Genomic DNA, 26,267 nt, shown 5'->3' on the forward strand with positions numbered 1-26,267 from the left:
TTGGTGAAATTGTGCTCTTTTGTTTTTATTTCAATCTAAAGATGCATATTCTGAATGAAATTGCTTTTTTTACTGTTTTAATAAAAAATTAAATGTGTGAAAATTAGTCTGTGATTTGTGAACCAAGAGGTGTTTCTAGTAATATGTATTGATAACATTCTTAACTTGACATTCTTGTTAGTATGGTCTAATTTCAGTGTTAATCATACTGCCAATTAACATCTTACTGTCAGGGATTCAGTTTTCATACAGATAATGCCTTCATGAGAACTGAATATTTATATTTTAACTAGGTGAATTCAAAAAGTAACAAGAATTTTTGTTTGGGAAAGAATTTTATTTATTCGTCTATATTAATGTTAATTCCTTCAGAATAGTCCCCATTAGATATTATACACCTATGCCAACACTTCTTCCATCCCCAAAACACTTCTGGAACTCAGTGTTTGGCTCTTTCAGGTATTCGCTTTTAATCTCATCTATGCTTGTAAAGTGACAGCCCCTTTAAGGTTCTTTTTATTTTTGGGAATAGAAAAAAGTCACACTGGGCCATGTCTGGCCAATATGACAGCTGGTATATCATTATAGTGTTGATTTTGGTTAAAAACTGATGAACAAGTAATGAAGTGTGGGCAGGCGCATTGTCGTAGTGCAAATGCCATGAGTTGTTTTACTATTGGATTGCTTCATGCAAACAGCGTTGAACTTGTAGATAATAATCCTTATTGATCGTTTGACCATGTGGCAAAAACTCATGATGCACTATGCCGTTAAAATCGAACAACATGGTGTGAGTATAACCTTCATATGCAACTGTACTTGTCAAGCTTTTTTAAGTCTTTGTGATGTCAGAATGCCTCCACTGGAACGATTAGCCTTAGTTTAGACATCATATCTGTAAACCTATGTTTCATCACCTGTTATGACATGTTTCAGTAGTTCTCCATCGTTGTTGACTTCATTTAGGAACTCCTGAGCTGCTCTCTTCCATTTGCTGCTGTTTTTGTTCGAAATTCAACAATTTTGAAACAAATTTTTCTGTCGCACATTTCATACCCAAAACATCTGAAAAGATTTCATGACATGAGCCAATTGATATACCAACATCATCAGCGACTTCTCTGATTGTGATTCAGCGATCATTCATAATATAATCATTTCTTTCATAGTTTCTATGTTTTCATCGCTTGCTGATGTGCTGGGGTGTTTGGAGTGCTCATCATCTTTAACATCTTCACGACCTTCTTGGAAACACTTATACTATTCGTAAACCTTACTCATAGCAGACTCACCAAAAGCAATATTTAACATTTTTAAAACATTGCTACACTTTATTCCATTCTTATAGTAAAATGTAATACAAATTCTCTGATCTGTTATTTATACAAATATAAAATCACTGATTGTACCAAAACACGAGTTATCCTTTTGATAGCTGACAACATACTAAACATCCAACATGGCTAAAAATGTACAGATACTTTTTAGACATATTTACCAATACAACAATAAAAAATCCCGAGAATCAGACTAATACAACCCAAAAAATTTCAAAATTCTCATTACTTTTTGAACACATCTTGTGTGTGTGTGTGTGTGTGTGCACGTGCGCACGCAAGCATGGATATGTGTATATGGTGAAAACAGAAAACTTTTTTTAAGTTGGTGTTTTGAAAAGATTGAGTTGAGTCTGATTTAACTAATGAACAAAACAAATGTACATAAATTGGCTAGTTTGTGTTAAATGAAGTAATATGAAGTAGATCTCATTCATTTCATAAATTTATGGGTAGAATAAATAATGTTTAAATATAATTTTTATTTGTTTAAAATTCAATCATTTAAATTATTAATTCACTTTTGGTTTCTGCTAAAGTTTTGTTTATTTTCATTTAATTCTTTTTCTTTACATTATACATAATTATTTTATCAGTATTCTAAATTATGAGTAACCGTGACGGCTCAGATGTAACTCCTAATAATCTGATTTTTACTGAAAATATACAGCTATCAGAAAAAAATTAAAGCAAGTAAAGACTAGAATTTATTTATTAAAATTGACAAAGGTATATAGTCTTTAGAAAGTTTTTTTTTTTAAATGCTAATAAAATAGATAATGTAGTATAAATGTATTGAATTTTTTTATAAATACTTTTTAGATGGTTGATGGGGGAACATGAACAGTAAGAACAAAGTAATATTGAGATGAAATAGCTTGCATAGCTGATTTGTTTAGACAGTGACCTTTTAAAGGATAAAATTAATGTTTGTATTGACTTTTGGTTATTTATTATAGATGATTTATGATAAAATGATTATTTATTAAATCTTAAGGCTGTTAGGGATGGCATTATATTGTCTCTAAGATGAGCAGTAATCTGTATAAATGAGTGCATAATAACTTGTAGATTTATTTTAGAATAATAATTGAAAATAATTTAAAAGAAATATTTGAGCTGTTAATTGTTTTCTGTGTCTATTTTTAGGGTGGTAGTGAAATTTGGATTGCTGAAAGTCAGACAGTTATAGCTTCATTGGCATTTCACCCGGTTGACAGAATGTTGGTTATTGCATCATATAATGAACTCCATTTTTGGGATTGGAGTCAACCGGAGCCTTTTGCCAAATGTTATACTGCAAATGAGAAAGAGAAAGTTAGGCATGTATTTTATTTTATGTAGCATTTTTATTTATTTTAATTCTAATGAAGTGGTAGTAGATGTAGTAATAATCATTACCATTAAAATAAATACAAATATCAAGGATTGAAATTGTTAATAATTGATATAATTGGAAATAAAATTATTTTTATTAGTTTAGGCTTTTTGGGGTAATCTTTTCACACTCTTCAATTTGCAGGATCTACTTATGATGTTTAGGTAGTGCAGATCTTCTGAGTTAGGGATTGCAGTCCCCCTAGTAATGCTACTTATCCAGGTCCTTTTATTAAGGAAATGAACAATTTTTACTGTTTTTGTTCCTGATGACCAGGTATGAAATTTTATATAAAACTAAACTTTTAGTTTAAATGACAGATCAAGCCAGATTTTATAAATAGTATGTTTTTAGTAACTTAAAAATGTTTTCAGCCACCTGTGTAATCATCTTATCATTGAGTGTGTACAATACTTTAAATGAATAGATGAATAGATAGAGTTCAAATTAAACATATATTTTTGGTGCATTCATAATGCGTGTCTTTCTAATTAAAAAAACCACCAACAATAACAGTTGATACTAGGTAAAAACACCAGTGCAAGTCATTGAAGTTAATATCAAGGGTGTCTGAAGAAGGTATAATATAAGTTATTAAAAATATAGTATTGATAAATGTTCGGTTTGTTGTTTCAAAAGGTGAAAATAAGGTAAACAAAAAGTTATAAATTTTCTAATATGGGCAATACATTTTCAAGTTTAATGTACGTATATCCATAGTTTAATATTGGCTTCTTTTTCAAAATGGTAGGTGCCCTTTCTGTGGGTGATTTTGCTCACTTCCTATAAATCATATCTGAATGCATAGTTGCAGCTCATTTTGTTATTTGAATGAATAACAAATTTAGAATTTCCAGAAAATGTGGGACAAAATCTTTAATACAGGCCATCATTTCTTTAATGCAGGTCATCATGTTCAGGCCATAAGTTTAGAAGTCTGAATGTATGAAAATTAATTTACCAACAATATTGCTGAAACGTCATCATTGAATAATGATGGGAGATAAAAAACCCCTATGGGTTATTACAATTGGGAAGGAATCTAACAAACTTTATGAGTTTTTAAATTTACTGAAATTTTTTTAGAAGCTTTTTTACCATTAAACCATTAAATGACTCTAGATATTGTTCATAAGAGCTATTTAATTGGTTTAAGCTTTGTGGTACTTTTATCTTATCCAATCTGTATGAGAGGTCTACATGTAAACATTGAGAACAATCTGAGTTGGAGGTTTCAGTTGTTTTTGCTTCTTTCACTAATTTATGTTATTGATTGGGGTCGTATAAAGTGACATTTCAAACTTTTTGTCTGTAGTTGCTTTTGTTTTATTATACATTGATAGAAATATTAATTTTGTTATGTCATATCATTAATTAATTATTATTTCTTCCATTATGATTTTTTTTTAGCCCTTTTTTTACATTTAATGGTTAACTTGTTGCAAATTAGTTGTTTAACAGTTAACCCATCGGGTTGGTCTAGTGGTTAATGCGTCTTCCCAAATCAGCTGATTTGGAAAGTCGAGAGTTACAGCGTTCAAGTCCTAGTAAAGCCAGTTATTTTTACACGGATTTGAATACTAGATCATGAATACCGGTGTTCTTTGGTGGTTGGGTTTCAATTAAACCACACATCTCAGGAATGGTCGAACTGAGAATGTACAAGACTACACTTCATTTACACTCATACATATCATCCTCATTCATCCTCTGAAGAATTATCTAAACGGTAGTTACCAGAGGCTAAACAGGAAAAGAGAGAGAGAGTTGTTTAACAGTTAATTTTTGAAATCGAAGATTCTGAGTTTCAAATCCTTGTAAAAGATAGTTGCTTTTATATAAATTGAATACTAGCTGTGGATACCAATGTACTTTGGTGGTTGGGGTTCAATTAACGACATATCTCAGGAATGGTCAGCTTGAGTTTGTACAACTACACCTTATTTAGATGTCATACATATTATTCTCTTCTCATTGGGCCATGGGAGTGTTGCTTATTGTTCACTACTTGAACAGATTGTAATGTACACATTAGGAAAGAAAAAGTTCTAATTTTTTTTTTTGTCTTTCCTATTTCCTATTTCCTCTTTATTCTCTGATAATAATTGTTTTAAAATTACATTTTGTTATAGATTTTATAATTTTCTGTAAAAAGTGAGTGTTTTCATGTTTTTCACTTTTTATTTCAATAACTATTGACCAAAGATACTGTACATATATGTAAATGATTTCTTTAACTTGTAAGTACAGTGTTACGTTGCAGAGATGATATTAACAATTTCCTTAAATTTCTCGTTATTTATGTTATGTAATTATTTTGTTAGCTTTATTAAGTGCTGAATCTTTTATAAAAGGTAATTAAAAAATACAAAAAAACAAGAGGATGGATTTAGTATTGTAAATTTATATATATATATATAATAATATGGTGAATGCTAATGATACAACTTTTATATCATTACACTAAGGGACTAAGGGACTAAGGGAACTTACAATATAGGGAAGTACCTCCCAGATTGATAAGTCTGTGGAAACACTATGTTATTGCTAAAACAGGAAGATTATTCTTGGCACTGGGTAAATCTTCCACAATCATTAATTATTAACTATACTGTTCTATACTTTAATTTTTAATTTTCACTTCATTAATTTAGTCTTGTGGAGTACAGTTTATTAAATCCAGTAAAAAATTATTGATATGAAGTATTATTTATTATTTTTTTTTGGTGATGTAATGATTATTAATTTATTATCCCCTCTTGTTAAAACATTTATTCATATAATTTATTTTACCGTCAGACTCTATTTTATTGCATGTTTTAAATGTTTTTTATATGAATCTAGTTTATTTTAAATGATGTATATTTCTGATTATATTGTGCATTTTTTTATTGCATCTATAAATATTGCTGAATTTTACTTCACATATTTGTTTTACAATTATTTATTTCATATTTTAAAGGTTGACTCATCATATTGAGATATATTTAGCCATTGAAAGAAAAAAAATTATCCTTATATTTATTTGGCTATTATTAATCTTATGTCATCATTACTAATTTATTTTGACAAAACCGAGAATTCAGTACTGCTAAAGGCTTCTTTCCGTGAACAACTGAAAAGAAATTATCATTGTAACAAGATATTACATATTGGCAACCAAATAGCATCAGTGCACAATTTTACGTATATCTGTGATAAAAGTAAATATTAATCAGTGTATTTCATAATGAAGTTGTATATTGGTTATGACAGTTTTACTGTTAAATGAACTTAATTATGTTCTCCTACCAGTTGTGATTCATGTTTAACCAGAAATTGATACGTTTTGTAGTTTTACAGTAAACAAACCTTTTTTTTTATATATCAATTATTAAGCCGGAATAAAATAGTGCATTAGCTTTATTTTGTACATTTGTATTAATAAGAAAGTTAGTAAGGAATTCTCTGTATTTTAAAAATGTCTGTCAATTGCAAAAATAATTTTTGCTTGATTTTTTTTTTTTATAATTTTTTTACTTTTTGTAGGTATGTTGCATTTGATCAACTTGGTCATAAGTTGATTACTGGTGTAGCTAATGCACCATCTCGAGGGACCACAATGTGGGATAGAGTTGCAGCTCCGCAACCGCCACCACAGACTACACAATCTGATCAAGAGAGACGCATAACTAACTACAGATATAATACTACACCGATTTGTTATCGTTATATGGTTGAACAGTATGAACAATTAGTACAACGATATTATGATCTGTCACGTGCTCGCACCATGCCAACTGTTAGTAGTATTTTTTCTGTATTTTTGGATTCGCGTAGATTTTTTATTAATGTTTTTAATATAAAAGATGTCTGTTTAAAGAATGGTTTTGTTTACTTATGAACAAAACCATTCGATAAGTCTCAATTTTAGTTTTAATAGCAAAACATTTGGTCTTGTTTTCTTTTTATTAAGACAATTTTTTTATTTATATAAAACTAAATATTATTTAAATTTTTAGAGTTTTATTCTGAATTTGTAACTAATATTACATTTCGTACTCTAGTTCTAATCATCCCTTATATTTATATCATTCCGTGTATACTTGTTCCACTATCAAAATTTCAATACTTTATGTTTATTACCACCTCTTATTCTTTCCATAGATTCATGGTTTGTAGATTCTACTAGTAGTCTTCTTTTATTCATTCTGTTGGTATCCTATTTTCCGCTTATCCATCCATTATATTCTGTGATTTTATCAATTATATCAATAATTTTAGTATATCTTTTGTTTTTTTCATCAACTGAGTGTTAAAACCTAATTTTAGCTGTGGTGGTTGTCCATCTTAAGACTTTTTTTATTATTTCCTGTACTTCAGAACCATATATTTGTGTTTTTGCAGCCATCATCACCCTGTAAGATGTAATTTTCACTTTTAGTCTAGTTTTTCTTTTAATCTTCTAATTTTTTTATTGATGGTTAGGGTTTATCAGTTTACATTGTTTTTAAAACAATTTTTTTATGTTAACATAAAAAAATATGTTTGATTATTGGCCTTGAATTTTAATTATCAACTGCAGTTTTTTTTTCTGATCAGATCTTTGGTCAGTAATGTCTCACCACCTTCATTTTTTATCAGTAGATATCTTCATGTTTTTATCATTTTTTCTCTGTAGCTGTTATTGTACTCTCAGATTCTTGCACTATGATTTTACTGTCGGCAAGTAGTTATTAAAATTCATATTTGGATGTAAGTAGATTGTATATGTGATTGTCGTTGTCTTAAGAGGTTATTAATATTTATATAAAAAGTATAGAGGAGAATGGGAATCTGTGCATCAAGCTCTGATTTATGTTAAAAGTACACTGATTTATGTTATATATTAAAAGTACAACTATTAATTAACTTGTACATTAATTTTCATCTGAATTTAATATAGACACGTCTTTTATAAATGCTGTAATAATACCATACATTATAAATTAATGTTATTGCAGCATTGCAGCATTTAGTTTGTTAAATAAATAAGGAATAAAATGATAATTTATTTTGGTATTAGAATAAAAAAGAAAAAAAAATATATAATTATTGTACTGTATTAAAACAATATTTGTTAATTATATCAATAAGGCAAGTGAAATTATAAGAAATATTAAAAAAAAAAACTAAGAAAAAGCTTAATTAATTGAGTGAATAATTTTTATGTTATGGGTTAGATGTGTAATTTCTTTTGAGTATTACCTTAATTTAAATATATTTAAAAAACTTTATATCTGTTTTCTGTTAAATTGTGTTAAGAAGCGAATGTTAGGTTTGCTTCATGCCCTTTCAAAGCATTATATCTATAAAAATAATTTAAATAAAATAAATAATTATCTACCAGTTTTGGTACGTTCATGTTACACTAACCTCCAAAATTTGATTCAAACTCTTGACCGAGGAATTGTAGCAGATCTATAGGTGTATGTCTACAGGTGCGCGCGCACATGTCAGTATGTCTTTTTACTCATATTTTTATGATGTAAGGAACTGTGCATAAAGTGCAGTATTTTGCTGTACAAATCCTCATTAGAGATTCGTTAATGAAATCAGTTAATTAGAAATGTGTAAGTTTGGGCTCTGTTACCTTTGATTACTTCTTAATATGTGAGCATTATTTTAGTACAGCCCCAGTTTACCTTCTCTTGAATGTCAAATACCTAAAAGAGGGTGTAAGATAATTCTGGAACTCTATTAATGTAAAATAAATGTATTATATATATGAATGTAATATATAACGTAATAAGTAAAGTAAATTCAGTTGAATTAAATTTAAGTCCTTCTATGTTTTTTATTTTTTCTTTGGTTATCCTTATAATGGTAGTAGATTCGGCATATTTATTTTTAAAGAGAAATTGTTATTACTCAGTTTTATGTATCTGATTTTATTCTAGATTACTAAAGCTGTTCAGTTATTTTCTGATATTTTATTATCATTTGTAGTAGCTGATTAGGCTCTACAAAGAACATGAAGTAAATGTTTTTTAACTTGTGTTTTAATACTATTTATAATATTAGTAGATAGATATAACTTCATCAGTATTATTTTATGGGTTATGAAAGTAAACTTTTATTTTTGTAAATATTTACTTTTCTTAAGTATAAAGCAATAACGTTTCCTTACAGATAATAATTGAACAGTGAAATTATGAATTTTTACTTTCAGATGGATCGTGGTACTGACCCAATGGATCTTGAAGTTGAAGGATCAAGAAATTCTGAAACTCCTACTGCTGGAAGCAGTGCCTCTACTTCAAGAAATGGGACCAATTCTAGATTAGATGTGCTTAGGGTTACTACAGCAAATCTCAGGATGCCTTCGAATTCTGAAAGTTTATCTTATACACCATGCACCTCTGCTAATACAAGTTTTACTACTCGGACACGACCTCAGTCTTTCTTTTCTCGATCATCTAACATACATCAAAGTGACTCTTTAGACAATATTGCTCGACAATCTTCTAGAAGTCAGCCTCAAAGTTCTACTGTGGAAAACGGTCATCCAGTACAACCACGATTAAATTTTACTAGACTCCATACTGGCCATACTTTTGTTCATGTGGGAAACACCAGAAGCTTTTCGAATAGTGACCCTACATTATCGTTACCAACAAGATTTGCTGCTGGTACAGATGAAAGAACAGCATCACGATCATCATCGCAGTATTTATCTGCTGATAGTAATTTAAGACATACTGAAAATACAAGTGAAGATTCTTCTGTTAATATTGGATTTTCTGTTGCTTCAGGTCGATCAGATAGTACTTCACAACAGGCTTCTGAAGCCAACTCAGAAGATAGTTCTCGATCATCTTCAGTTGAATCTGTCAGAGTAAGGAGAGTTCATGTATTCAGGAATTCAGAGCAATCAGAATGTTCTACGTCAAATAGTGAAAATGTTTCTCATCAGTCAAGCGGAAGGCAAGCTAGTCCCAGAAGTTCAACTTCATTGTCCATATCATTGGGAAATATGGGATTTGCTGGTAGTGAAGCCGAATCATCATTTGATAATGGATCAGAAAGCGGTGCACTTCAGAATCAAAACCAGTCGACTGAAGAACCATTCTTAATAAGACCTCTGTCTGGTTTACCTCCAGAAAATATTGGATTTAATATTCGACAGTCGGGTAGTCAAGCAGGTTCTGAAGATAGTGATGTTATTATACCGAATGTTGGAACTGGCAATACACAGAGAGGAACTGGTGTTCGTGTTAGGCGAAGAAGACTCTTTCATGAAAATATAAATTTTTCTGATGAAAGTACACTTAGCAGCTCTCAACATAACTCTCCAGATGATTTAAATAATGATATAAATAATTTAGAAAGAAGTACTGCACAGTTATTGTCTCATGATTTGACTAGAGATTCATCATCTGTACGACCAAGTAGTCCTCCACGCTATACACCATCACTATCTAATCGGGGTTATCAAAGATTTTTTTGTGAGCCTGTATCTGATGAACCGTATCCTCAATCCTCTTCTGATGCTCAACGGATTCGACAAAGAAACTTAGAAGATTCTTTATCTTCTTTGTCTACATCGTGGGAAAGACTATCAGCTTCTTTTCAACAAAGATCAAGCTCTAGAACTGCAGGTAACTTAATCTATACTTGTGTGTATATTTAACGGTTTACATTTTTTTTCTTTGTGTATATATATATTAATTTTGTATTTTTATAATTAAAACCAACTTGAACAACCCAAGTACAGAATTACAAAGTAAATTAAATTATACTTACCTTATTTTTATATTCCAAAAGCACTTTCGTGGGATCCTGCATCATCAGTTGTATATAAGGTATATAAAATTACATATCAAACATACATTTTTTTTTTAAATTAAAATTTAAAGATTAAAATATTAAAATTACAATCATATATACAAGTAACTACACATACATAAATATGACATCATAATTAAAGAATTTTAATTAAAATTTAATTTACAAATAAAATTTAAAAAAATTTATACTCTATAACTTGGCCAACCAATGTTACATTACCGAGTGGATTTGAATTAAATTATTTATGTACCTTATGAGTATATCTATTTTCATCTAAAAACATGCTGCCATCTGTTTATTTGATAAAATAAAAAATGATATAAATAATAAAATTTGAAATAAAAATAATAAAAAATTAATTAATAATAAATAAAAATAAAGTAGTTCAAATAAAAAACAAATTAAAAGAAAATAATTGTGTAGTGATAAAATCTGATAAAACAACTCACGTTATTATTTCAATTGCTGAATACAATGATTTAATAAATAAATATATAAATGAAAATGGTTTTAAAAAAATTAACGACTCGACCAATAAATTTAAAAAAATTATATTAGACCATAGTTAAATACAAAGAAATATCTAATTATAATAATATCATAGTAAATATATATATATAATTATAGTTATAATCAATATATAATTAAAAATATCATAGTAGATTATATCCATGTAAATCTTATACTCCCAAAACTAACAGGTCTCCCAAAATTACTTAAAGAAGGTACCCATATGAGACCATTAATCAATTAATCAATTTCAAAACAGCCCCAAGTTATATAATTACCAAAATTAAAGATAAAGTAATTAGATCAAAGATAAATTTAGAATATAAATATAATATAAAAAACAGGTACAAATTGATTAATAAATTAAAAATTAATAATAAAACTAAAATGATTAGCTAATGATATAACTAATATGTACCCAAATATATACCAATTGATTATACCATCTCAATAGTAGAAAAAAATTAATAAAAACAGGTAAACATAAAAAAATTATAAATACTATTATAACAATAATTGGAAATATATGCAAGTAGAATTACCGTATTTATTCGAGTACCTCCTGCACTTTTTTTCTTGGAATTGGAGAGAAAAAATAAGGGTGCGAGGCTTACTTGAAACGTAACCTTTAGCCAGATTATATGGAAAGTAAATGTTTTCTTAGAAGTACCTAAATTCAATCACATAAATATAGTTACATTAGGCTTTTGTTTATCAATACTGGATGCCACTTATACAGAATACATCCTTAATTATTAATATCCTGGACAAAGTTACGGTATTTTTATAAAACTGATTCATTCTGTATAGGCTGCATCCGGTTCTAATGACACCTACAGTTACAGTATCAGTTACCCATTGTCGTCTTGTCTATTCACACCATAGTCATTGTACTGTTTGTATATGTGGATGGTTATGTGCATTTTATCTGTTTAGTTTATCTTGTAAAGTTTAATATGGTGATTTATTTTAATTATGGCATTAAAATGAATACAAAGGACAGCGTCTACGATCTTTTACAGTAAATGAAAAACTGTGCATTATAGAAGAGGCTGAAAAAATTGGAAATCGGGCGACAGGAAGAAACTTTGACGTAGATGAAAGCTACATTCAAGACTGGCGTAAGAAGAAACAACTTCTGGTGAAAAGCACTGGTAATAAAAGGGCTTTTCGTGGCTTAAAACCAGAATACACAAACATAGAAAAAAAATTGTATGACTTTGTTATGGAAAAAAGGAAATGTGGTTATGCTGTCACGACAGAAATGTGTCAATCATATGCTTGTGAAATCGCTAAATCATTGAATAAAGTTGATTTTAAAGCAAGCTGTGGATGGATAACACGATTTTTTGCATGAAATGATTTGTCAATAAGACGAAAGACGACCATTTCTCAACGACTTCCAGACACTTATGAACAAAAAATATTACATTTTCACAAATATATAATAAATCTTAGAAAAGATAAAGGCTATTTGCCTTCTCAAATAGGAAACGCTGTTCAAACCCCTGTATATTTTGAAATGCCATTTGACAAAACCGTAAACAAAAAAGGTGAAAAAAGTGTTTCGATTCGCACTGCTGGTAATGAAAAACAAAGGTGTAGTGTTATGCTTTACATTACTTCTGATGGATCAAAATTACCTCCGTACATTGTTTTTAAAAGAAAAACTCTTCCTACCGTACAGGTAAATGGAGTTATTATCAGAGCACAGGAATCAGGTTGGATGGACGAAACCTTAAGTTTAGATTGGATTAGGTGTGTATGGCAAAAGCGATCAGGAGATTTACTTAATAAAAAAAATTCTGGTATGATAGTAATGGATAGTTATCGGGGTCATACAACTGATAAAGTGAAATAAAGCAGGGCTTATTTGCTGGCAGGGGGTACTCGAATAAATACAATATTTTGAATTTAATGGAACCTATTATACACAAGAAAATGTTTTACCAATGGGATTTCCCTTATCTGCTATAATGTCGGACATTTATCTGCAGGAGTTTGAGATTAAAATAGTCTATGGCATAAATCATGTACATAAAACTTTATTAAGGGGTCAGATATGTGGATGATATTTTAGTTATTGAACCAGTCATAAATAACGAACATAAAATAATTTTAAATAAATTAAATTCATATCATAAAACATTAAAATTTACATATGGAATGGAATATAATAGAAAAATAAATTATTTGGATGTAAATATTAAAATAAATAAAAACAGTCAAATAATAACTGGAGTATATAAAAACCTACCTCAAATGAAATCATTATAAACAAGAATTCTAATCATCCTTGGTCTCAAAAAGTTGACATTTAAAAAAAAAAAAACAATTGTTAAATAGAGCAATGAAATACATAAATGATAAACAGGAATTGTATAATGAAATAAATAATATAAAAGTATAGCTATAAAAAAATGGATATCATACGTCATTGATTGATATTATATATAAAAAATATAATCCAGATTTTTCAATAACACAAACTACTACATTAATACCCAAAAATAAAAATAGTGAAAATATTTATATAAAATATAAATCAAATTATAGAAAACTTTATTAACGCATATAATGTTAAAAAATATAAACCTGATAATCATTTTAAAATATGTTTAAAATATTATAATAATAAAAAAGTTAAAAATAAATGTGATTCTTCTAGTATTTATAAAATAAAATGTAACAACTCTGAGAAAATATATATTGGTAAAATGAATAGATCCTTTAAACATGTTCCATGAACATTTTATAACTAGTTTAGAAAATAATTTAGAAATAATCGAAAGAGTAAATATTGAACGTGAAAATAGTAATAAAAAATTAGAAATTTTAGAAAAAATTGTATATATATATATATATAATAAATGTAATATTAGCCTTATATATAAATATAAATATAAATGTTTATATTTATAAATGTAAATTCAGCCTTATAAATCTGCAAACAGAATTTTATAAGTATATTCTTGTTAAAATTATTTAAGTTTGCATGCAAAGATATATTGATAAATTAATAGTTAGTGTAATAATTTTTCATTATCTTGAACTAAACAAATATTTGTTCTGAATGAAAAAAATTTTTAAAAATGTTTTAAAATTTTTTTAATCAATAAACAATTATTACAAAGTAAAAGTTTATGTGTAAATGTAAAATATATGAGTTATTAAAAAACATCTCTGTAGATGGGCTTAGGCCCGAAAACGTTATGAACATGAAAAAATAATATAACATGTAAGAGTGTTGTCTAATTCTGTACTTTGTGGAGGCTGAAAACATATTATATTTATATAAATATATCTTATATACAAATGATCAACTGATGATGCAGGATTCTACGAAAGTGCTTTTTAAATAAAAAAAAAGAAGGTAAGTGTCATTTCATTAATTTTGTAATTCTGTACTTGGGTTGTTTAAGTTGGTTTTTGATTATAAAAATACAATATATTGGTACAGAGGAATTATGGGTCTTATAAGTATTGACTTAAGGAAAAAAAAAAAATATATATATATATATATATTTATTTATTTATTTATTAGAATAATTCAATAACAATTTGACAACTGTGTATAAAATGTAATATTATATGAAATATAAACCACTAAAACACAGCAATTAGATAAATTGGAAATTAATAAGTAACTTATGTAACTGTTGTGGTGGTTTATATTTCATATTATTTATAAATGTTTAAGCGTTCCATGTAATAAGCAAAAAAAAATAAAAATTTGTTACAAAACTTTTACCGGCTCGATTTCATTTATTAAACAACAAATAATCATAAGAATTGTATTATTTCTGTAAATGTGATATGTATTACATATAAATGAAATCAGGCCAGTATGAGTTTTGTAACAAATTTTTTTTTTTTTTTGCTTATTATATGGAATGCTTAAACTACATTTATCTGTTATTGTATATCTGTTGTCTATTACATATATTTAACATGTATTTTTTTTTTTTAAAGAAAATTCTAAACTAATAGATTTTGATAATAGAAATGTAGTGTCTTACCTTTTTTGTTATCGGTATTGTTTTATTAAAAACATTTTATTTATATTACAGAAATTTTTGTTTTTTGAGCAGAAGAAATGATATCTATGAGACTCTTACCATATGGTTTACAATTACATTGTTATTTTATTGGATATCACTGTGTTTGTTAGATTATTCTTTTATTTTTTTTATGAATCACTTCATACCATATTTTTCCTTTTTTAATAAAACTAGTATATTGACTTTACGAATCGAAAATCCGTGATATAATATTGCACTTATTACTTTGTAAGTGTAACCCTTGATTTTTATTGCTAAATTCAATTTTACCAATTGAATTTATTTCTGTTTAGATCAAGGATGATTAGAATTTTTGTTTTCTGTTTTTTTTTTTTTGTTTGATTATAATCTTTTGTAAACTAATGCTTTTATTTTTTTTTTAATAGTGATAGAAATTAAAAAAAAATTATTTCATCTTCATTACTTTCATTTACATAACAGCATTTACTATTAAAACAAATCTTAGTATATTTTCTTTTAAATTTTACTATTCCAAGTACATTATCAAGTTTTTGTATTATCAAGTACTACTATCTAGTGGTGCGATTCGTAAAGGTACATTAAAAAAATGAATAGTGACATATTCGTGGCCCGCTTTTTCAAATGGAAAAAAAAAACATTGTCTAACAAAATTTGAGGTATTTTTTAAAAATATTCTTTATTAATCTAATTGAACTGAAATATGTTTTCACATTTAGAACTGTAAATGTAGTTCGTTGACTTCATCGCCTTTTACAGACGAAGTTCTAACAAACTCCGTGATATATATATATATATATATATATATATATATATATATGATGATGAAATTTATTTTGAACATTACAATACTGCACTTATTCAGGCATGGTACAAGTTAAAGGAAAAATTATTAAAGTGTGTTGATGCTTTCTCAAAATAGGGAAAAATTCAGAGAACTTTGCTTTGAGACAGTTTTTATTTTCCCCTCAATGAATAAAAAAATATTTTTGTAACAAATGTGTTGTAAATATTTATTTGTTTTTAGATAAAATTAATTTCTATTGCAGGTTTAAAAAAAATACAAAAAATTAAATCAGCTAAGGTGTATATAATATTTTATCAAAAAAATTTTCAAAACTTTGGCCAATCTGTTTAGGCTGTAAAGTCAACCTTTAAATTTTGATTTTTCAGATAATGATCTTATCCAATTTGTTGAATTACTTTTGAAAAACTTACAGTGTGACAGATGAAACTTTTTATAACACCAGCTGTCATGCTGGTGTGATGCAAAGTTATAATTTTAATATTTGATGCAAGAATCATATTTCTGTCTCACATAATGTATTGATCACTTTGATGGGATGTAAACAGTCTTTTGTAAATCAATTTTATTGAAAAAGTAAAATTATACTAAAAACCTTTCTATTTACTAAGGAAAAGAAAGGAAAATAATCATTGATTTCTAAACTTTATTTAATTTACCAGTGTGTGTGAATGTCACTTGGTATCTAAAAACAAGTATCTATTGATCAATAGAGTATTTATATACTGATGTTGAAGAAGAGCATTTGAAAATGCAGTTATTTCTTTTGCAGAAAAGTGTGATATTGTAAATTTGCCCATAGATTATATGTTAAAGCTTGTGGATTATGATCATTGTTTATCACAGTGAAATCCATTTTCAAAATTTATAGTTTGACATTTTTACAACGTACCTGAGCTGAAGAAGAGAGAACATTTTTCTGCTTTTACTTTCAATTCTTATTGTTCAGCCTTTGGAAGCATCTTTTTTCCGCCTAAGAATTAATTGTAAGTGTGAATAAATGTACATACTGTATATTTCAAGCTAACAAAGTAGATATCATAAGTTACTGCACTTCCAGTGTGGAACTCATTGACCGGATGCTTGGTAATGTGGTGTGTTTTATTTTGTTAGCATCTTTTAATATTTTATTTTTTTTTATCACAAATTTCTTTTGATACTCTCTGTTTACCATATTTACTTGCTTAATTCATGCACTCTTTTGACCAACTTTTTTTATCTAAAAGTAGGTGTGTGACTTATGCGAGGAAATGACTTTACATAAGGTTTATAATGAAACTAAAATGTGATAATCAGTGAGAAAATGATATTATTTGTCTGAATATTTTTTAAAAATTCAGTTGCTTGAATTACGTAAATATGGTATATGGTACAGATGTAATAAGTATATTGAGTTATGATCATAGTTTTTATTGTTAAGAAAATAATCACTAAATCATTGATTATTTTTACAGGTAATAATAATAGTGGAGGAGGAGGTGGAAGCACTGGACCAGAAAGAGATAGAAATGCTCCCTTGGGTGAACGGGATGCGGTTTCTAGATTAAGACGACGTTTAAGTGCTTACCGGTCACATACTCATACTCAAGCACACACACAAAGAGAAAGGCAGAGAGAGTGTGTAAGTTTAAAGATTTCATATTATTTTTTAATGAAAAATAAGTTAAATTTCTACTTTTTTTTTTTGTACATTGTTCATTTTTCACAAGACAAGTGTAACAGTGTGCTGTGGTTTTGTAAGTTTTCTCAAATTGAATTCTTCTTAAAAAAACCTGGAGATTTTTTAATGGATTCAATCTAATAATTTATGAATTCCTTTCAAAGTAATTACATAAAAATGACTGTAGTTAAACAAAATTAAATTATTATTACAAATTTGTTAGACGTTTGTTAAATAAATTTTTCAAGTGTTTGTAAGAGTAGAATTTGAGTTTTAAAAAATATAATTGATTTTTATTTTACTGAAATGAAATTTCTATTTGATTTCCTGTTCTAGCATTTTCAGCTATTCTTTGTTATTGGATGGATATCCAACAGTATTTTTTTGTTGTTGTGAATTTAATTCTTCAGAATTAGCAAGCATTCATTATATTCAGAGTTATGAATTGGCAAACATTATTTTTATCTTTTCACATCATTTAAAATAAAAATTTTAAATAACATTGTGTTTAAGATGTGTCCTGTTTCTTGAGTATGTGAAGTTAAAATGTTAGGATCATAATAGTACTGATCTGTGTTAATAAAATGGCCTCTGTTATAAGAAAACTGTAACATAGTTATGAATGAATGTAGAATACAGTAAAGCTCATTTTAAATGTTATTCTAATTAATGATTTCCTGCTTGTATCAACATTTAAGAACAATGTTAATATTTTTTCCTGTAAAAAAAAACCATTTCTCGTATATATTATTTTTAACCCAATGATGTAAATGTAACAGTTATTTTTAATATTTCTTATGAAATACATTATAACAGAGTTTTATCCAACATTTATCTTCTCATGTATGATAGATTTTGATATGCTTATGACAAAAAGCAAGTAATTTTTAATGTCAGTTGGTTATTTCTATAATCATATGAATAAATATTAAGAAATTTTATAATCATTAAGTATTAAGAAATTTTATTTAGTTGTCAATATCTTATACAAATATTTAAGTGTGTGAAAGTGCTAATGGTAAATGCATGATTAGACTAATATTAATAAAATAACCAAACCAGTTTCAATCTGTTTTGGACATTTTAGAAGATGAGTTAATTTTTTTTTGTAATAGTTACAAAATTCCAGAACTCTGTAAGAATTAATAAATTATTTAAAAATAATTTGACATAAATTTTTTTTACAGGTTGTAGAATTTATAATTAAATACTACTAATTTACATTATTACTCAAGATAGGTTATGTAGTAGAAAAAAAAGTCTAATTTTTACTTTAACATTACTTGCAAGAATCTAAAATATCTTAGTCCTCCTCAGTTCTAAATTATACAGAAATATTGAACCTAGCATAATTTGTATTATAAATTTTACTATGTAAACTTTTTTATTGAATTTCTTTATATTAAGTAACTGACCAAAAATTTTGGTTTGAAAGCAGGTGCTAAGTGTCCTAAGTGCTGAATCAGAGGCTGCAGAGAGACAGTTACTGAATAGATTAAATGAAATTTTAGAACGACCATTGCCAGAGCGACCACGCAGGTTCTTTGTTTCAAGGCGTTCTGCTTTCCAGCAAGCAAGATCTAGCAGCACAAATCCGCAGCCACAGTCTCCTCGTCAACCAGAAATTGGAGGGGTTAGATATGGCATTGAACTTCTCAGTAGACACATTGACAATATGCAAAGGCTATGCAGGTATATGACCTGTTAAGAGAAGAAACAATATTTTTTTCTGTCAAAAGAAAAATATTTTATAAAAATATTGTGTGGAGTGGATGAATTATTTTGTAAAGGATGGAGTAATAGTATTACAGTCTAATGTACTATGTAATTAATAGAACTAAAAAAAGGTTCATTTGCTGAAAACGTTTGTTTTCAGCAATAACAACAAGATTGTTGTTATTTCAGTTAATGAATTTTATTCTGTTATGTCCATTTATTAAAAATGATAAAATTTTGAGTACAGTAAAAAAAAAAATTTAATTTTTTTAGGAAATTATGATTTATTTTTTCTCTAAGTAAAGACAAATGCCACCTTTTCATTGCAGCTTTTTTTTCTTCTAACCTATCATCTATCGTAATACAAGGCAAACAAATAAATTATAATACAAGGTTCTCAAACAACTCCAACTTTAGTAACAAGTTATAGCAATTACAATTCTTTCCTGATTAATTTTTGACAGTAACAACCTTTCAAGATTTTTGCTGTGAGAAAAAATACTTTAAATATACAAATTAAAAAGAAAGTTATTCCTTGACATTTTTTACCCACAGGTTTAAATAACACCTAATGTAATAGTTTTTCATATGAGGAAGGACTGTGAAGTTCTTTGGATTCCATAGAATAGATAAAAAGTTGTTCCCTAATAGTTGAATTGCTTTTTGTAAATTTATGAATGATTTTAAATTTTCCAGTAACAGAATTTTTTTTATTATTACAGTTTCATTTTACTTGTCATCTTTTTTAGCAGACATCAAAGTCTAGGTAGTTTGTGTTAACATATAAGTGTACAATGAGAAAAATATGAGTACAGCTTGTGAATGAGTTGATTCTTATAACTAACTGTTAGAGTATATATACAGTGTTTTATAACAGACTACTTGTTTTAAGATTAAGTACCAATCCTTTGATCATATTATCGTTTAGGCTTAGGGGATACTATGCTAGAAGTAGATATGGTTGTTATATACACTTGCTTCAGATTTAATATGCTGCTATATGTAAAGCATGTTATCTGTGAGCTTAAAATCTGAATGTAGTTGATTTTTCTGAAATCAGGTAGGAGCTTTTCTTCTCATCAAATGGATTAATATTATTTTATATATGTATATGTTAGCACTTTTTCCTTTTCAGTGTCTGAAAAATTAATTTTTGCTCAAGTTAAACTGCAACACAGCACTATTTTCGTGTAATGTTTGGCTAGTAATAATAATATCTTTTTTCACAATTCACACATTAAGATTAAGAAAAGATTGATTATTCCACTTAGAAAAGTAATTTACATGACTAAGTTTGTGATAGTTGATCTTATTATTGTCTAGAAGTGGTAGTAGTAAAATTATGTATTAGAAAGTATTATGTATTTAGTGTAGAACATTTTTTCATTCACTTTAATATAAGCTTAATTTATAGTATAACTTAAATCTAATTCATTGAATTTATTCTCAATGAATAAAGTATTCCTTGAGAATTGAGAAAGGAAAAACATAAAAGATGTGTGAAAATAAAACTTTGTTTTTGAATCAAATTGAAAATTTTCAACTAGGAAGTATAAATAAGATATACATTTTATAGTTTACTTTTATGGTTATTTGTCTAAAATTAAAGAATATTTTTTTGGTACTCGGAAATTAAAAAAATAACTATTCTGAATTTAAAAAAAAATTGTAATTAATAATATGAGAGTTTTGTGGTGGCATGTTACTGCAATCAACATTGTTTTTATGCAAAAAAAATTATTTCTTTACTGTGATTACTATGATTCAGATGTATATTTTTTGGCATACTTATTGTCATGAATGTGTGAATTCTTATCATTGTCTGGTAAATAACCTGAAGTTTGTTTGTTGAGTAAGTGTGGTGCTGCTCTATCGAATCTCTGAATTAGGAGTTTATTGTTGTTTATGAGACAAGTTAAGTTGTGTTTATAACCTATTTTTTAAATTTAGTGAAGTGTGTAAAAAGCATGTTAGACTTTTTAATAATTAAAAGAAGCAGGAAAAATGTAAGATATGGCTATTATACTCTTAACTTTTAATGTGCTTTGAGTTGTTAACTTTTTAAGTGGTTTGAATTAAAAATATGTTTGTAAAGATCTAGTTACTGATTTTAATCTTATTTTCAGTTTTGCATTTTAATTTCTTACTTCATTTAATTGGAAATCTTATATATTCATTAAGAAGATTTAAATAACTTACCAATGTATTTTTCTCTGAAAAAGTAATTGTTAGACTTGATTTTTGAGATCAAAGTTAATGATTTTTGAAAATTTTTTTCAGAGCTCGGTTGGAAATACTGCAGTTGCAACAAATACGTAGAATGTGGGAAGATCTTCAGAGCCAGATTTATGCTCTTCATGGTACTGTGAGAGAAGTAGCAGGAAGCAGAGGTGGGAGTAGGAGTGCCAGTGGTAGCAGAGGCAGCAGAAATAGTGGTGGTGAAAATAATGGTTCTGCAAGTGTTGGTGCTGGAAGCTCCTTTGTTGGTACCGAAGTTCAGAGGGAAAGTGAAGAACATGTAGCTCCCAATCAGAGCAGCCGTAGTGATGGCGACAGTGGTAATGAAAGTGATCAAGGGCAGGATTTGATAACTGATGATGAATCAGATGGTGGTGTTGAACAGACTGAAGGTCGTACACGAAGCCCGGTGCTGCCATTTCGAAGATTTCATAGATTTTCTCTTCAACGTAGTCCTCGTCTTTTAAAACGTTATCGCCCTGGGACTGTTTCATATCGGTTAGTTAGTTTACCAGTAACATTAATCTTTTTACTATGATAAGAGTGCCCAACAAAAAATTTTTTTTGAATGTTTCCTTCATTTCATGAGTCAGCTGTAATTTTGGGTTGAGAAAACTAATATGTCAAAGAAAAATTTTTATTAGGTCTAGTTTCTGTGATATACAATAGGTGGCAGTATTTTATTTTAACGGATTAAGAGAAAATGATACATTTTAATTACATGTATCAACAACATAGAAAGTCCATTTGACATTTTTTTAAATGGCTGTTACATTTTAAGAGTTCTTAATTGATGGAAGAATACTTGCCAACAGCCCTGATATCTTTGTTCCATTACAGAAATATCCTGATGGAATCTTTCCCCGTGTTTATCACTGACAACTCCACAACTTGGAGGGATAAAGCCAAGGGGTGATTGGAGAAAATGGATTTTAAGGGACATGTTGCATCCAAGTAGGATACCGTACTTCACCCATTAGGCATGTTGATTACTGGTTTGGCTCTTTCTACAGATCTTGAGTAAGGTGAACTGTATGATCTGATGGTCTTACAGGTAAACTTTCCACCTCACTTAGCTCCCATTAATTTCTCTTAACAGCTATTAGAAGTTGTCAACCAGTGATATGTATTTATTTATACATATATATATATATATATATGAGATTTAGGTGGTATGTATGATTTTGTTCAGGCTAATTTTAAATTATCTAAATGTTAGTTTTTATTTGATGTATTAAGATACAAGAGAATAACATCCAAAGTGTTTCTTGGATATTTCAGTCCGATCCTATATACAAGGATGTGAAATAAAGAGTAGTGAGTATAGGCATTGAATCATGACTGTCATTCTGACAGTCACAATAAAAGCTGTGTGCAATATCTATTTGCATTTATGACTAATTGCTATTGGCATTGAATCTATCAGCATGTGATTGTACTATAGCATTTAAATGTTTAATATTATTTATAGTTTCATGGTCTTGGTAGTGGTAATGGAAAGAGTCAAAATTTTACTTTTTGTGATATCAGATAATAGCAACTAGTTTTTAAAAGGGAATTAGTATTTTAAACATCTAGGGATTTTTTTTATATACAGAAATGAAATTTACTATCCATGAATTTAATGTACTTGAGTAAATCCCTTCTTTGTTGGGATTAAAGCCTATGACAAAATCAGTTCACAGTTCCAACATTAATTAACTCAAACTGTATTTAACACTCCCTCCCCCCACACACTTCTTGTTTAGAAAATGAGGTTACCAAAATGTTGGGTAAAGTTTGGTGAGGTTTGTATCAAATTGAGGTTTTGTACCAAAATTGGTTAAAGGAGTGATGAAGAGAGGTAAAGGAACTCGATATCATTCTGTTACCTCCCATTATTCTTATCCTTCATCACTTCTTCTTCAGGTAGGTATTATATAAATAATTATGTTGGTCACTGCCCTGGGTTCATATGTGTATATTTATATTTATTACTGGTTGACAACTTCTAACAGCTGCCAGAGAAATTAATGGGAGCTCAGTGGCGTGGAAAGTTTACCTGTAAGACCATCAGATTATACAGTTCACCTCATTTAAGGTCTGTAGAAAAAGACAAACCAGTAATCACATGCTTAGATGAAGTAGTAAGATTTTTTGTGAATTTAAGGTTTCATTCTATCATAGAATGAAATTTCTGTGTTTTAAAAATGCAGAAAATTCATGAAGACTTATTATCACTTATATAAGTAATAAAGTTTATTTATAACTTTTATGAATTGCCAAATTTTTAATTAATTTTTAAGTTAATTTTCCAACTATTGTTCATATTTTCTTTTCCCTTATCTATTAATAACAAAAATGAAACATTTTCTTGTGATTTATTTAACATTAAAAATTTTAGGTCAAATGATGGGTTGTATCGAAGAACATCTCAGGTACAGAATCCTGGAACCAGTCGGAGACAGAGAACTAATCCAATTCAGGTTTGTACTGTTTTATTAATGAGAAGTATGTATATAAAAATGATAACTGTGTTATTTTACAGGTGAAAGTTAATTGCTATTAGAATGATCTTTTTCTTTTATGATTTTTTCTGTTGCTTGTTTTGACAAATTAAGATGTGGCTTTATAGAAAAACTTTAATCTATATCTTAGAACATTATCATCATTGAGTCACAGATTCTGAGCACTTTCTATTATTTAAGTATTTTCATATAATCTCTGTTGGAAATTGTGTGCTGTATTTTTATTGAAAAACATTTTTTAAAAGTAAAATCCGAATATTTATTTATTAGTTGTTTTTTTACTTGATGATATCACCACATAAGCTTGTAGCGTGTGCATGGAATATGAAAATGGAATTTTTTAGCATATGAAAAATGCCATGCCTGACTGAGATTCGAACCCAGGACTTCCGGATGAAAGGCTGAGATGCTATCACTCGCACCATGGATTTACTGCTATACTTTAAGATTTAAGTTCCAAATTTTGGTTAAAGTGTTTAAAAATGTTTATAAATATCAACTATTGTAATGAACATTTAATTTAAGGTTTAATTTGATATAATACAGGGTGTCGAGGCTAAAGTTATCCAAAAGTAACAGCTTATATTAAGAGAACGATATTTAATAATTTTTTCTTTCCCATCTAGTGCTATAGCTGTAGAAGGAAAAGTGTTGTAATTAGTCCAATTTGGGCACATGCGGTTTTCACTGGATTTTCATGTTTTGACACCTAAGGAACCCAAACACCAGATGGAAATTTTTTTGGATGTTTGTATGCTTGGTGTTTCACTCTAAATCACCTTGTATCTCCAGAATTACTGGACTGATTTTGACCAAACTTGGTCAAATTACTTCTATATATGAGGCATTGATGCCATTAAATTTTTAACTTGAAAGGTCAACGGGGTGAGGCTGTAGATTAAGGTCACCCTCAGTATCTCGAGAATTTCACCTAATTAAGGTTTTATTTTTCTTAGGCACATTTGTTAACAGATAAAAAATATCTAGGGAAAGTGTTCAAGAACATGGTAACATCTCGATAGATATCTTGTTGGAAACTGCAACCTGCAAGAATCTGAGGAAAACAAATTTCTGTAGCATGTTGTGAGGTATGTTTATCCTGTCACAGTGGGCTCCATGAAAAAGAAACAGACCACTGAGCCTTTTTTGTTCAGTCCTAACCAGACATTAATTTTTGGTATGTTCCTTTCATTTTTAATTACTATATGGGGGTTTTCAATACCTTAAATTCAATAATTGTGTCTGTTAACTTACCTGCACATAAGAAAGGTTGCCTGATCACTAAATAACAATGTATGAAGGTAATTAGGATTGTTTTTGACACCATGAATTACCTATGCTGCAAACTGATATTATAGGCGGTGGTCATTTGGTTTGGCCAGGATTCTGTAATGAAGGAGTTTTAACTTGTATGCTCACAAACAGAGCTACTTTATGAACAGTGTTGTGAATAGTGGTACGACGAATTTGCAGTTCATAACTAGTTTTTGAGATATTTCCTGTAAATTAAATGTTTATTATTTTCTAAATATAGGCCACTACTTTTGGATAATTTTAGCCTGGGCATCCTGTATTATTATTATTATCATGACCTAAATCTTAGAACCTTAAAGATTTCTGTGGCTGTTGAAAATCATTTGGATTTTGAAGCTATTCCTTAGTAGGTTGTTTACTTGAATTCATTCAAGCTTAACACTGAGTCCCAACTCAGGTAAATAAATATTATGAATATTTGCATAAAAACATCAAGAAAGATTTAGATTAAACATTTTTTTTAAAATTTGACTTAGTCATGGTATTTTTTTTTGGACCTGACTGAAAAGACCCGATTCTAATAACTTCAGGTCCAATGTTTTTGTTTGATTATAAATTATTATTTGTGTATAATGGTAGTCCCTTGTTAACAAAAATTATGCTATAGTTTATGATTTCTAATATTTCAGAATGAAAAGTTATGGTATATAATATTACAAACATGGCACTAAGAATGTTGAAAGAACATTTTATTTTTACCCTGCTTTCACTTAATAGGGATTTTTTTATTAATCTTAGTTTTATTTCTAAAGTTGAAATCAGGTTCAGATACCAGATTGAGACTTCAAATTAGCATGTAGCCTAAGTGTTCTTTATGATTCAGACTTCAACTGGATAAAATTATAATTTTATAAATATTTAGATATTAAGTTTATAATTTTATTTTTAGCCTTATCCTTTGCAGCTCTTTATTTGGATGGTTTATGTTTTACACACTAAGAAAAAACAATTCA

At 28.2% G+C, this 26,267-nt stretch overlaps 1 protein-coding gene across 4 annotated transcripts in view; it reads left to right on the forward strand.

The window, feature by feature from the left end:
* The window catches only part of LOC142318929 (uncharacterized), an 89,980-nt gene that overhangs the window by 22,729 nt on the left and 40,984 nt on the right, over window positions 1–26,267 (forward strand). For 3 of the 4 annotated variants that reach the window (XM_075355610.1, XM_075355613.1, XM_075355611.1), the window contains exons 5-11: window positions 2,487–2,659; window positions 6,244–6,496; window positions 8,906–10,334; window positions 17,334–17,500; window positions 18,975–19,231; window positions 21,536–21,991; window positions 23,877–23,958. In XM_075355610.1, the coding sequence (XP_075211725.1) occupies window positions 2,487–2,659; window positions 6,244–6,496; window positions 8,906–10,334; window positions 17,334–17,500; window positions 18,975–19,231; window positions 21,536–21,991; window positions 23,877–23,958 (2,817 nt within the window). The remainder of the gene's footprint in view (window positions 1–2,486; window positions 2,660–6,243; window positions 6,497–8,905; window positions 10,335–17,333; window positions 17,501–18,974; window positions 19,232–21,535; window positions 21,992–23,876; window positions 23,959–26,267) is intronic. The other variant, XM_075355612.1, reaches the window with a different exon arrangement.

Source organism: Lycorma delicatula, chromosome 2 (assembly GCF_047948215.1).
Source record: "Lycorma delicatula isolate Av1 chromosome 2, ASM4794821v1, whole genome shotgun sequence".
Taxonomy (NCBI): domain Eukaryota; kingdom Metazoa; phylum Arthropoda; class Insecta; order Hemiptera; family Fulgoridae; genus Lycorma; species Lycorma delicatula.